This window comes from Salvelinus sp. IW2-2015, unplaced genomic scaffold (genome assembly GCF_002910315.2).
Source record: "Salvelinus sp. IW2-2015 unplaced genomic scaffold, ASM291031v2 Un_scaffold1098, whole genome shotgun sequence".
Classification (NCBI taxonomy): domain Eukaryota; kingdom Metazoa; phylum Chordata; class Actinopteri; order Salmoniformes; family Salmonidae; genus Salvelinus; species Salvelinus sp. IW2-2015.
The window spans coordinates 273,147-286,593 of record NW_019942726.1 but is presented as its reverse complement, the minus strand read 5'-3'; the positions used below and the strand labels follow the sequence as shown (position 1 = coordinate 286,593).

At 43.3% G+C, this 13,447-nt stretch overlaps 1 protein-coding gene and 1 long non-coding RNA gene across 3 annotated transcripts in view; one reads left to right on the top strand and one right to left on the bottom strand.

The window, feature by feature from the left end:
* LOC112069729 (serine/threonine-protein phosphatase 2A 55 kDa regulatory subunit B beta isoform) overlaps positions 1-12,148 on the top strand; it is a 58,608-nt gene extending 46,460 nt beyond the window's left edge. For both annotated transcript variants that reach the window (XM_024137100.2, XM_024137101.2), the window contains exons 5-9: positions 3,342-3,519; positions 9,149-9,313; positions 10,543-10,712; positions 10,932-11,023; positions 11,154-12,148. In XM_024137100.2, the coding sequence (XP_023992868.1) occupies positions 3,342-3,519; positions 9,149-9,313; positions 10,543-10,712; positions 10,932-11,023; positions 11,154-11,433 (885 nt within the window). In that variant the 3' untranslated portion in view covers positions 11,434-12,148. The remainder of the gene's footprint in view (positions 1-3,341; positions 3,520-9,148; positions 9,314-10,542; positions 10,713-10,931; positions 11,024-11,153) is intronic.
* LOC112069730 (uncharacterized) lies at positions 4,281-6,138 on the bottom strand. Its single transcript, XR_011475446.1, has 3 exons — positions 6,043-6,138; positions 4,869-5,602; positions 4,281-4,669 (listed from the first exon to the last, which is right to left on the bottom strand). It is a non-coding gene; the product is annotated as an uncharacterized lncRNA (long non-coding RNA).
* Positions 12,149-13,447: the final 1,299 nt, after the last annotated feature.

Sequence of the window (13,447 nt, the reverse complement as noted above, 5' to 3'; positions counted from 1 at the left end):
GCTCGTGCCAATCATCCCTCTCTCCTCATGCTCCCATTTTCCACTCTGGGCCCAAATTGACCCTTACGCAACACAGCCTTTGGAAATCAATAGAAATCACATTACGGTTGAGAGATGGAATTGTGAAACATCATTGAATGGGATTAAGTTAGTGGGAGGGAGCGACAGTGTTGCAGGCTGTGCTTGACTTGGACAGGAGCTCACCGGAGCTGAGTACCGGCAACTTCAATTTTCTACTGCTTGAGCTCCTGTTCCTCTTATAGAATATTAGCTCAAAAGTATTGTGGAGCTTCGGCACCTAAATGTAAGCAGTACCGGCACCCAAAATGAGTACCGGCACCTATTTCATTCCAAGTCAAGCACTGGTTCCAGGACTGGCAGAGACTATCCATTATATTGACCAGATACTCTAGTGGCCGCTCTAACAATGAAAAAAAAATGAAAAAAATGGAAGGCAGTCGGGAGTAGGCAAGATCAGGTGGGATAATTAGAGCCAATGAGAAGGCAGATGCGCGTGTACAGGCACCACAGGCACAACGGTTTCTGCTAGTTACCACAGCCACAAAGTCAAAATGGGCTCTGTCGTAAAAAGYCATGAAAACAGAACATTMATTTTTTTTTTGTATTMATTTAAGGTTAGGTTTAAAATCACATTTTAAGAAGAGAAATATGACTTTGTGGCTGTGGTAACTAGTGACGACCAGGCACAACTCCGATAAATTGTGTGTTTTCTCAAAGTTGCYGGGATGTCACGTGTCCTACTTATATCAGTACACTCGTAACAACCTAATCATTACGAAACTTCTATTAGATCAAGTAAGCCACACGTAGCAAATATGCCAGTCAATTATTTGTTAACCAAATTTGACACTCCYTCATTGACCTCCATACAAAAACTCCTCGCTTGGTGAGCGAAGAAAATGTCTGTCAGTCACTCTGAGAGAAAACATGATGTCACCCATCAGAGAKGAGGCGGGATGTACTGTCAGTCTGTCCCGGTGCCCTGCAGAGGAGACCTTACTAACTGACTACACTTAACCCTATGTGGGACCAGTACAGGATCAATGTTATTGAAAATGTCCACTGCTCACTAGCATGCATACCACTGTGTATGCTATGCTTATGGTGAGATGGTACACTTAAGGAGGATTTACTATCCATTTGGGCTGAAGGTGGGTTTCCCATGCCTCTCCTATCCTGTCTGAACATATCACCCTCTTGGCTTGATTCATGTCCAGGTCTTTCTATTGAGTAATAACTGTGGACCGAAGCAGCTCCTCCCAGCGCCGCCTCATCTGAGAAACAGACGTTGATGTATGAGTTAATGACCTCAGCAGTCTCTGCAGCATGCTTCTCCTCCACCTCTCGCTGTGTGATGGTGTGACCGTGCCGTGGCGCTGAGAGACACTCATSATGCTAGCGGACTCATATCTGATAATCATTGGCTGTGCTGCGCTGTGTCTGTGTGGCGTTGACAGATGGTTTGTGTTCACTGTCAGACAGATACCCAATAATGGTCAGCCAAGGAGGCACCCAAGAGTGAATGCACATTAGTGAGCATGTCCCACTCCCCCTCTCTGTCACTAGTTATCACTGTCACTCATTACTTCTCTCTCTCTCTCGTTATCACTCATTACTTCTCTCTCTCTCGTTATCACTATCACTCATTACTCCTCTCTCTCTCTCTCTCTCTCTCTCTCTCTCTCTGTCACTAGTTATCACTATCACTCATTACTCCTCTCTTCCTCTCTCTGTCAAATTGTCAATACTCCGTCTCCCTCCTGGATTCTCCATATTCCCTTTTCCCTCTACTTCTTTCCATAGTCTCTCTCCCCCTCCCTCTAATGTGTAAATGTATCTTTCTCTTTTGTCTCTCCCGTGCCGACCCTATAGACCAGTGGTAGTACAGATTATTGTCTGGGACAATATACAAACGCTTTTGAGAAAGATGATAACAACTAAAATAAAAATGTTATCGAGTAAATGTTTCTTTCTTTCTTTTCTTATTATTTTCAATAAGAGATGACAATGCAATGAATTCAAGGTTATTTGTTGATGTAAAAATCTAAATTGACCAATTGTAAGGTTGTGTCATTAGATTTGGGGTGAGGTCATGAGAAATTCTGGCTGAAAAAATGCCCCCCCCCCCCCCCCCCCCATTTTTTCAAAAAGTTGAATACCACTGCTATAGAACATTAGAGACTGAGGGATTATGGCTGAGGACGGTAGAAATCCAATTCCAAGTGTGAATTGTCTGTGTGTGGGTGGGTGGGTGTGAGCGGTGTGTCTGTGGGGAGAGCGGCTGGAGGGGCATTTATCACTTTGCACAGACAGGCGAGGGCGTGTGTGGGTGTGTGAGGGGGAGTGCTAGTGAAGGTGGGGGGGGTCCCTGGCGAGGAGCTGCAGGCTACAGCTGCTCCTCCTGTATGGCCGTTAAGCAGCTCTGTGAGGGGTTATCGTTTACCAGTGCTTTTATTGCTCTTCCAACACAGCCAGAGGAACCACAGACAGACAGAGGGAGGGGGCAGTCTCTGTCAATAACACACACTACAACTGACAGCTCCACACAAATGAAGGAGCAGTCTGGACTAGTGCTGGACCAATATACCGTACAAACCTTCGTTTGGGATCTAGATATCTAAAACCGATTTCATTGTTTTGGCAAATATGACGGTAGAAACACCCGCATGCCTATATCATCAATTGGAACTTGTGAACGGCCACAAGGTTTCCTATCTCCTGCAGCCATTGTCAATCATAAAACCCTAATGCTCTTCTATAAGAGTCCTCCTCACATCCAGAGATAATGACCGTGATGCATCAGCACCAGCCTCCTGCTGATTCCACTGAGTTGGCAATGCATTAGTCTAAATTGCGAGGCGCGTAGGAGACAAAATCTGGAACATTTGTCGGGAAAGGAGCCCATAAAGGGTGCGAGTGTGGCAGACAAGGCCTTGCACAGTGGGGGCCTGGGTCTCTCTAGGGGCCCCCTGTTGCGTGGCTGGTGTCTAGGGGCCCGGGCTGAGATTTGTCATCATTAAGGAACCCTACTCCCTGTGAGAACATGGGGTTCCCCATTATGGGCTGGCTAGAGGAGCTCTCAGTTCAGTCTCACACTGTCAGAGTGATGCATGAACAGCCCGCACTTGAAATATTGCACTCACTGAATTACTGACTGTTGAATACACGGGTGATTTGATGTTTATAAACACATATTTTTCTTATTCTCTTTCTCTCCCTCCCCTCCATCACTCCCTCCCTCTCCCCTTTTCTCTCTCCTCCCTGCCACTCTTCTTCCCTCCATTGTGCCCTCCCTGCCACCCTCCTTCCCTCCCTCGTAGGTGCCAGTGCTGCAGCCCATGGACCTGATGGTGGAGGCGACGCCCAGGCGGGTGTTCTCCAACGCCCACACGTACCACATCAACTCCATCTCCGTCAGCAACGATTACGAGACCTACATGTCCACAGAYGACCTGAGAATCAATCTGTGGAACCTGGAGATCACCAACCAGAGCTTCAGTATCCTTCTCCCAACAAACATACTGTAGATGACTAGACTGACCGCTGAGGAACTCATATTAAGAGATTGTCKCACTTTGGAAGATGTTTTCATTTTTTGTTGTTGGATTAGCTCATTCATGATGATGTATGCATCACAGTCAGGATGTTAAGCTAGAGGACAGAAAATATAWACTATTAATTCTGAATTGCATTATTTCTCAGTTTCACGGGGAATGAAATAGGTATTCAGTTTAAAGCAGTTTAAAGCTCTTGTATGCAATAGAATTTGGGCCATTCCGCCGAATCGGTKCYATTTGCATGTTGTAACTTTTCAAAATTTAACTTCATTCTTTATCTTTTTTCAGCACTGTATCTAATAACAGATATTTTAACTATTCAAAATGTGTAATGGTCAATCAGGCAAATCAAAAAAAAAAAAAACATATTTTTTTAATATTTTTTTTTACAAGGTTTCTAAATGGAAGATGGTTGCATTTTTCTCAGTCCTGTTACCAAAACTCTTACAGCTGTTTCAATATAAATTAAAAGTCATGCCAACTAGTTTCTTTGTTTCTCCCTCAATAAAGTGGGTACTTTAAAGAAATTATTGGTTACATGTTGAAAAAATATATAGCTGTAGATAAAAAGTCATATGCAAGCGAAATCTTTTTAATTTTTTTAACACAAAGCCATTTTTTATTTTTAAGGGAGACCCCAACCTCAATTTTATCAAAAATCTATCATGTGTTTTATCAAACAATTGTTTAAATGATGGACCAACCATAATTGAAAAATAAGTGGTTTATCTTTATTTATTTTTAAATAAAAAAATGAAGTAACAGGAATGAGCACTGAGTACCAGGAATGAGTGCTTGTGTGTGTGAGAATAACTGGATGTCACAGAACTTCCTTCAATTAAACAAAGATAAAACAGAGGTCATTATATTTGGCCAAAAAGATCTGAGTCTAAATAGCAACATAAAGCAGTAACAATTGTGTGTGTGTGCTTTTGCATGAGTGCGTGTGCGTGTATGTGAGCGCGTGCTTGTGTGTGTGTGTGCGGGGTGGGGTGGGCGGTAGAGAGAGAGCGAGAGAGAGGTGTGAGTATCCCCCTGCAGCATGTGTGTCTGGCTCCTGCCTCTGCACAGCATGGGTTCTCCATCTTCCTCTACAAAAGGCAAGAAAGACAACAAATACAAAAAGCTGAGAATATTAAGCAGATCCTCAGATCTCTACATTGACTACCAGTATCTAATATTAACTTGAAAGTACTATTTTATGCATATAAAACACAACATTCACTTGCAAACACGACATACAATTGTATTTCATATAGAATTGCAATAAATGAATGAACAAAAACTTGCCTTTTCTAAGAAACAGTCTCTAGTTTGGCCCAGACGTCGTTGTCAATTTCCATGTGACGACCTATCGCTCGCTGGTACACAGCCACCGCCTCGCTGGTGGGATGGTACACAGGAAGTCTTGAMAGGGGTACCAAAGGATGTCTTCGCGTGCTGCCCAGCAACAACTGTTGGCCCCAGTCCTTTTCATACAACGAACCTTGACGTGTGTGTTGTTTGTATCTGGGATGATGCCAGGGTACAGTTGACCATCGTACTTCAGCACACACCATTCGCCGACAACCTCAGGACTTTGCTACTGATTTTCTGTGGTCGTGGGAGCCTTCTGTCAATTTGAATGTGAAATGCGTTGCATTAAAAAGCACTCACAGCTCAGAGGATGTCTTGCTGTGCACAAGCAGCTGACATCCCTGTAGGTCAGCTCTCCGTGGACTAGGTTTACTGCCTGATGCATCTTCATCGTAGCTGGAACTGGGCTATCTGGAGGCGTAGTGAGGTGCTTCGTGGCTTCTATCCTGGACTTGATCCTGTAGTAAAGTCTCCCTCCGCTTTTTGCGACGTCTGCGCTTTTCCCCTCTTACTAAATGTTGACTGTTTTCTTCCTGCCTTGTCCTCCCTGTATTTCTGCTGTTCCTTCTTTTAAGTATCTCTCTCTCCTTTCTGGGTCGGCATGGCGTCGAGTGCGATAGCTTTTCGAACGCGATAGCGTTTCTGCAGCAACCTAATCGATTGGCTCCCTGTAAGTAATGTGTTCACATTGTAAAACTGAAAACACCTTAACCTTAAAAAAACAGTAATTCCAACTGTAAAACTTAAAATCAAGAGAATAGTATTATAATGAATCAATGTACAGTATATACCACATTTAAAATGGCTATTTCATTCAAACTCCTCACTCCTGTTACTCTTATTCAGTCCTGTTACCCTTCATATGAGTAACAGTACTGAGTTTAGCATAGCATTTGCAAACACATGAAATGTAGCCACATGGCATCAATGCTAATAGCATGAGAACACTTAGCACCTTCAAGTGGTTTACCAAAACTATCTAAAAAAAAAAAAAACAATACCTAAATTATTTCTTAGATGTTAACAGGACTGTACTTTGAGATTGACATTCTCAGTCATACTTACAATATGATTAAAAAAATACAGAGAAAAGAGTGAGAGAACTTACTTTTGGTCTTCCCATGGCCTTYAGGACACTCAAATGATGCTACTTCCTGTTGATCATGTGACTTGTGGAATGTCCCACATTTTTAGAGTGGGGAATGTGTCAGGCTAACAGGACTGAGTGAAAACCTGGGGACACGACTAAAATGTGTGTTTTAACTAACATATTATGATTTTCGGATTAAAATTAAAATGTTATGTCTAAATTGGAAATAGTCACACAATAATAMAAWAAAAWWAGATTTCTGAAGGATTATATTCATTATTTTTCATGGTGAAGTGTAGTGTTAGAGAGTGGGGACGGGCTAAAATCCAACTTTTTCAGTGTTCTAGGTAGTTTTTATCAAGGCTTCACATGATTTGTTTTCAAATTGCAATTAGGACAAAGTGCAGGACACTTTGCTTGATAATAATAATATAATGTATTATACACATACTGTGGACGGAAAAGGCACCGATTTGGCGGAATGGCCCATTTAGTGTGTCCTATCAAATTCGTACTGAGAGAATATGAGTTGGCATAATGTAGCTAGACCAGTCAGGTTTGGTATCATCTTGGTTATGAAACACTGGGATAAAACAGAGAACCAGGCTTAAGTTAAGAATGAATTTTGACCATTTACATTTTCTCCCAATTACGCTGCTACCTATGAAAGGATATACAGTGCATCCTGAAAGTATGCAGACCTCTTGACTTTTTCCACATTTTGTTACTTTACAGCCTTATTCTAAAATGTATTAAATTGTTTCCCCCCCCCCCTCATCAATCTACACACAATACCCCATAATGAGAAAGCAAAAACACRTTTTTAGAAATGTTTGCAAATTTAAACTGAAATATCACATTTACATAAGTATTCAGACCCTTTACTCAGTACTTTGTTGAAGCACCTTTGACGGTACAAGCTTGGCACACCTGTATTTGGGGAGTTTCTCCCATTCTTCTCTGCAGACCCTCTCAAGCTCTGTCAGGTTGGATGGGGAACGTTGCTGCATCTCTCCAGAGATGTTTGATCGGGTTCAAGTCCGGGCTCTGGCTGGGCCACTCAAGCACATTCAGAGACTTGTCCTGAAGCCACTTCTGCGTTGTCTTGGCTGTGTGTTTAGGGTCGTTGTCCTGTTGGAAGGTGAACCTTTGCCCCAGTCTGAGGTCCCGAGCGCTCTGGAGCAGGTTTTCAACAAGGATCTCTCTGTACTTTGCTCCGTTCATCTTCCCCTCAATCCTGACTAGTCTCCCAGTCCCTGCCGCTGAAAAACATCCCCACAGCATGATGCTGCCACCACCATGCTTCACCGTAGGGATGGTACGAGGTTTCCTCCAGATGTGACGCTTAGCATTCAGGCCAAAGAGTTCAATCTTGGTTTCATCAGACYAGAGAATCTTGTTTCTCATGGTCTGAGAGTCCTTTAGGTACCTTTTGACAAACTCCAAGTGAGCTGTCATTTACTTAGGAGTGGCTTCCGTCTGGTCACTCTACCATAAAGGCCTGATTGGTGGAGAGCTGCAGAGATGGCTCTTCTCCTGGAAGGTTCTCCCATCTCCACAGAGGAAATCTAGAGCTCTGTCAGATTTACCAYCGGGTTCTTGGTCACCTCCCTGACCAAGGTCCTTCTCCCCCGATTGCTTAGTTTGTCGGGCGGCCAGCTTTAGGAAGAGTCTTGGTGGTTCCAATTTTAAGAATGATGGAGGCCACTGTGTTCTTGGGGACCTTCAATGCTACATAATTATTTGGGTACCCTTCCCCAGATCTGTACTCGACACAATCCTGTCTTGGAGTTTTACAGACAATTCCTTTGACCTCAGGCTTGTTTTTTTCTCTGACATGCACTGTAAACTGTGGCACCTTATATAGACCAGGTTTGGCCAGGGTAGACCATCATTGTAAATAAGCATTTGTTCTAAACTGACTTGCCTAGTTAAATAAAGGTAAAACAAAACAAACAAACAAAATAGACAGGTGTGTRCCATTCCAAATCTGGTAAAAAMCATTCAAGTTKTAGAAACATCTCAAGGATGATTCATGTTAACAGGATGCACCTGAGCTCAATTTTGAGTCTCATAGCAAAGGGTCTGAATACTTGTGTAAATAAGGTATTTCTGTCTTTTATTTTTAATACATTTGCAAAAAGGTCTAAAAACCTGTTTTTGCTTTGTCATTATGAGGTATTGTGTGTAGATTAACGATGAAAACAATGAATTTAATCCATTTTAGAATAAGGCTGTAACGTAACAWAATTTTGAAAAAGTCAAGGGGTSTGAATACTTTCYGAATGCACTGTAGATCTATATGGCTCATCGTATGAAACTGCTGATGCCAGTGTGCCTACAAACCCCCTTTATCAGATCTTCCTCTTAACAGAATGCTCATGGACTTCCACTGTTCCTTTAAATGGAAGGTAATTTGAGCTAACAGCTTGGTTGATATTTACACTGGGTAGATAGCAATTAGCAAGCTGCTGGTATCTCTGTCTATATCCCCCCTGGGTCTTCATATGTCTGCCTCTCTGTCACTCTGGCCATTACCCATTATCTGGTGCCAGTCTCTGTCCAGCAGTCATCTGCATCCCATCCCAGGTGTGTGTCAGAGAGAATCCAATGAGGTCATCTTTAAACAGGCGCACATCCCCATTGATCAACAATGATTTCCACTTTGAGGTTCTCTGCAGATCACAGATGAGATGCCCTATGCACAGCAGAATGGATGGCCGAGCTTTGGGGCCCTGGGCACATATTGAGCTTCTTATTTACTGAGCCTCTTTACTGGATCAATCACAGTGCTACTGGCTAGTCAACCTCTCTCCTCAGCTCTCATCTCCTGTCTCTCTCTCTGTGATGGATCTGCTGTCATTTCCCTCCTCCGGATCAGCGCTGGTTTCTGCTGTTCCTTGACATTTTTTTAAGTCTTATTTTATTTTTTTACCTCATGCTGTTATATCTTTTCATTTTTTTCGTTTTTTTTTGGTGCTTACTCCGGCAACCTCTAATGGGTTGCTATGGGTTTTCCCTTTCCTCCTCTTGTCCAATAGTTCCTTTAAACTGTAAGCTATGAATTGCATCAGTACTCCTCTATGTGGTTGAGTTCCTTTACCCCCGCCCCCCCCCACCCCAGACATTGTGGACATCAAGCCGGCCAACATGGAGGAGCTGACAGAGGTGATCACAGCAGCAGAGTTCCATCCCAACCAGTGTAACACCTTCATCTACAGCAGCAGCAAGGGCTCCATCCGCCTGTGTGACATGAGGGCCTCAGCCCTGTGTGACAACCACTCCAAATGTAAGACCGCCTCTGCCGCACCCCAAACCACTCATATGCCTGTGTATTGTCAGCCGGCTCCATGATAAGGGCCAGGCGTTTTTCCCGACCACATGAGTTGACTAGGAAAAGCTATGGGGCCGAGTTGTCCCAGGCAGTCAGGTCACATGATCAGGAAAAACTGCTAGCCTTTCAGCATAGGCCACCGGGGCTGTTGTACGCTCTGAAGCCCCTATACTTCTATAACAGTCTATCTACTCCATTCTAACAGCTACTGTGTCACTAAYTGTTAGTCATTTGCTGCACAGTGATAATTCGTATTGGTATGATGGGACCCTGGCACGGTTGTTGGTAAATTAATTTATTGCATGCTACATCTTGTTGAACGGAGCTAAGCTGCAGGTGGACATGTCTTTGTGAGATATTATTGGAAAATAAGGTGGAAATGGAGGAAAACAGAGAAGCACTATGATGTCAAGGGGGATTTTATAGATTTTTTYCCCCCTCCAGTTGTTTTTGGCCATGAACTAAGTTCTTTGTAAATGGTGGACCAAAAAATCCACAGGATACAGTGTGTATTCCTCCATGGCTCTGAGTTGATCCAAACACACAGTGATATTGATGTTTCAAGGTCAGTCAAGGCTCTGTCCCTGAGCCCCAAATCATCCGTTTCCACCGGGCTGAACATATTGACGGATCATAGAGAGGCAGGAGGTTATGCAGTGAGAACAGCCATATTATAACATCTATTATTGGCACATATATCGTACATTTAATATCTTAAATAAGCTCACAGTATTTGTGTGTTCAATTATTGACCGTTAGGAGCCGCATTTGCATTTCAAATCAATTATCATCCTGTTTGAGAGTGGATAAAGATCGAYTCATAAAGAGGAAAGATAGATGATCAATTCCCAGAAGTAAATAATCAAGTATTAATGACGCGTTTGCAGTGCAAAATACGACTATGTTAATTACGTGTTTTACTGAGAAATAAATGTCTTCTAACATGATTTATCATGGCTTTCTATTTAGCCAATATTTATCAGTGAGATTTATTATTTCTCTCCTTTTCCTTTGCATATTTAGCGGTTGTTTAGAAGAGCCAGCTGATGGCTTAAAGTAGCTGGTGCAGTGTGAAAGTGATTAATCAATCAACTGAAGCTGTAAGCCAGAGAGTGGCTTCTCCAGTGCTTTTTGGCCAGATGTTAACACAGCTTGTTCCTCTTGTTCCTCTGTTCCCCCTGCAGTCTTCGAGGAGCCGGAGGACCCCAGTAACCGCTCCTTCTTCTCTGAGATCATCTCCTCCATCTCAGATGTCAAGTTCAGCCACAGCGGGCGCTACCTGATGACACGGGACTACCTCACTGTCAAAGTGTGGGACCTCAACATGGAGAGCAAACCTCTGGAGACCTACCAGGTAGAGTATACAACACGTACACTTTTTTTTTGTATCTGTCAAGCTTGTTATGGAGACCTTGATACACTGTAGATCATACAGCGTTCTGAGCATGTCTGCACATCGCTGGGTACAAAAAAGAAATATGCAAAGGGGAAATACCAGAGCCATATATTTACCGAAAACATATGGTTCTGGAAAATATATCTCCATTTATTTCCCCCTTTTTCTCTCTTCCAGGTGCACGACTACCTGAGGAGTAAGCTGTGCTCCCTGTATGAGAACGACTGCATCTTCGACAAGTTTGAATGTGTCTGGAACGGGTCTGACAGGTCAGTGACCGCCGCTGTATTAGGATCGGTGGGACTGGAGATCTTCATACTTTACATCATCAGTAGATACGGTTGGATGAATGGGATTGATGTGTTGCGGCATCCTCACCCCCCCCTTCTCTCTCCGTAGTGTGATCATGACCGGCTCCTACAACAACTTCTTCCGCATGTTCGACCGCAACACCAAGCGTGACGTGACCCTGGAGGCGTCGAGGGAGAACAGCAAGCCCCGGGCCATCCTGAAGCCCAGGAAGGTGTGTGTGGGAGGCAAGAGACGCAAGGACGAGATCAGTGTGGACAGCCTGGACTTCAGCAAGAAGATCCTGCACACCGCCTGGCACCCCTCTGAGAACATCATCGCCGTGGCCGCCACCAACAACCTGTACATATTCCAGGACAAGGTCAACTAAGGTTGAATGGACGAAGAGCAGAGCAGCACAGACCAGCATAGCGCGCCCTGGCTGGCTGGCTGACCGCGCTCACCTGGGGACTGGGAGAGGGCCGCAAGGCTGGGAATCTCTGGCCGCACTGCAACTTGTGAAGAAGAGACACTGACAGCTTTGCAGCTTCCTCTCTCTCTCGATCTCGGAGACTTGCCGCCATGTTGTTGTAAATCCAGGGTTGCCCTCGGTTGCACCCAGAACATTGAGAACGATGGCTGTCAACGCCTGTTTATTTTGTTTTTCTCCATTTTACGATTTTCTCCCTCAAAGTTGTTGCTGTAGTTTTGATGGATATTGCACAGAAATGCAGGGATGATACTTTTATGTGTATGTTCCTAAGTAGAAACAGGAGTACTTTGCATTGGGGAGATGGAGATGAACTGAGAGACTGGCTCCACTAACTCACCCTTTGCATCCCTGAGATGATGACATGCTTAGATGCTACTGAGATGGTGTGAGCTTGACAMCCTTTGACCTCTTCTCCTGCCCCCTCTGTATCTCTTAATTTATTTATTTATCATTTCTCTTCATGAAGGTTTCAAAACATACCTGCAGAGGAACGGATGATGTTACTGGGTAGGATTGATTTTAAACAATGTAGCAAGCTTTATCTTCCATTTTTTTTTTTTWAATACATTTACAAAAATACAAAATGTATAATAAAAAAAATGAGTAACCTAAATAGTCATGACTTTTTATTATGGGCTCAGTGATCCCGGGAACAGTGGGAACAATGAATCCCGGGAACAATGAATCCAAAACATTACTGTCTCTTTAGCCMCGTTTATACTTGGTGCTGTGTTCTGATCCTGTCCACATTCTGATTGGGCAGACAATTAGTGTTGACCAGTGGTTCACAAACTTTTTATAGTCCCGTACCCCTTCAAACATTCAATCTCCAGCTGCGTACCCCCTCTAGCACCAGGGTCAGCACACTCTCAAATGTTGTTTTTTGCCATCATTGTAAAAGCCTGCCACACACACTATATAACGTATTTATTAAACAAAAGAATGAGTGAGAGTTTTTGTCACAACCCAGCTCGTGGGATGTGACAAAGAACGCTTATAGGACCAGGGCACAAATAATAATATAATAATCAATCATTTTGCTCTTTATTTAGCCATTTTACATATTACATTTTATTTGTTMATCGAAAATTGTGAATAACTCACCACAGGTTAATGAGAAGGGTGTGYTTGAAAGGATACACATACCTCTGCAATGTTGGGTTGTATTGGAGAGAGTCTGTCTTAAATACTTTCCCACACACAGTCTGTGCCTGTATTTAGTTTTCTTGTTAGTGATGGCCGAGAATCCACTCTCACATAGGTACGTGGTTGCAAAGGGCATCATTGTCTTAACGCGATTTGCCAAGACAGGATACTCTGAGCGCAGCCCAATCCAGAAATCTGGCAGTGGCTTCTGATGAAATTGCAACGCTTGTTGCAATTTCGATGAGGCTCTTGTTCAGATATGTTAAGTGGACTGRAGGCAGGGCATGAAAGGGATAATGAATCCAGTTTGTCATCCGTTTCGGAAAAGTACCTGCGTAATTGCGCACCCAACTCACTCATGTGCTTCGCTATATCACGTTTAACATTGTCTGTAAGCTTGAGTTCATTTGCACACAAAAAATCATACAATGATGGAAAGACCTGTGTGTTGTCCTTGTTAATGTAGACAAATAGCTCCAACTTCTTAATCATAGCCTTAATTTTGTCCCGCACATTGAATATAGTTGTGGAGAGTCCCTGTAATCCTAGATTCAGATCATTCAGGCGAGAAAAACATCACCCAGAATTGTAGTCAGTGAAGAAAACTTTAAGCTCGWCTCTCAATTCAAAAAACGTGTCAACTAAGCCATTGATAACCAGCGTATTTTGTAAAAGCGTTACATGGTCGCTGCCCATGTCATTGCATAGTGCAGAAAATACACGAGAGTTCAGGGGCTTTGCTTTAAGTTAACCATTTTCACTGTAG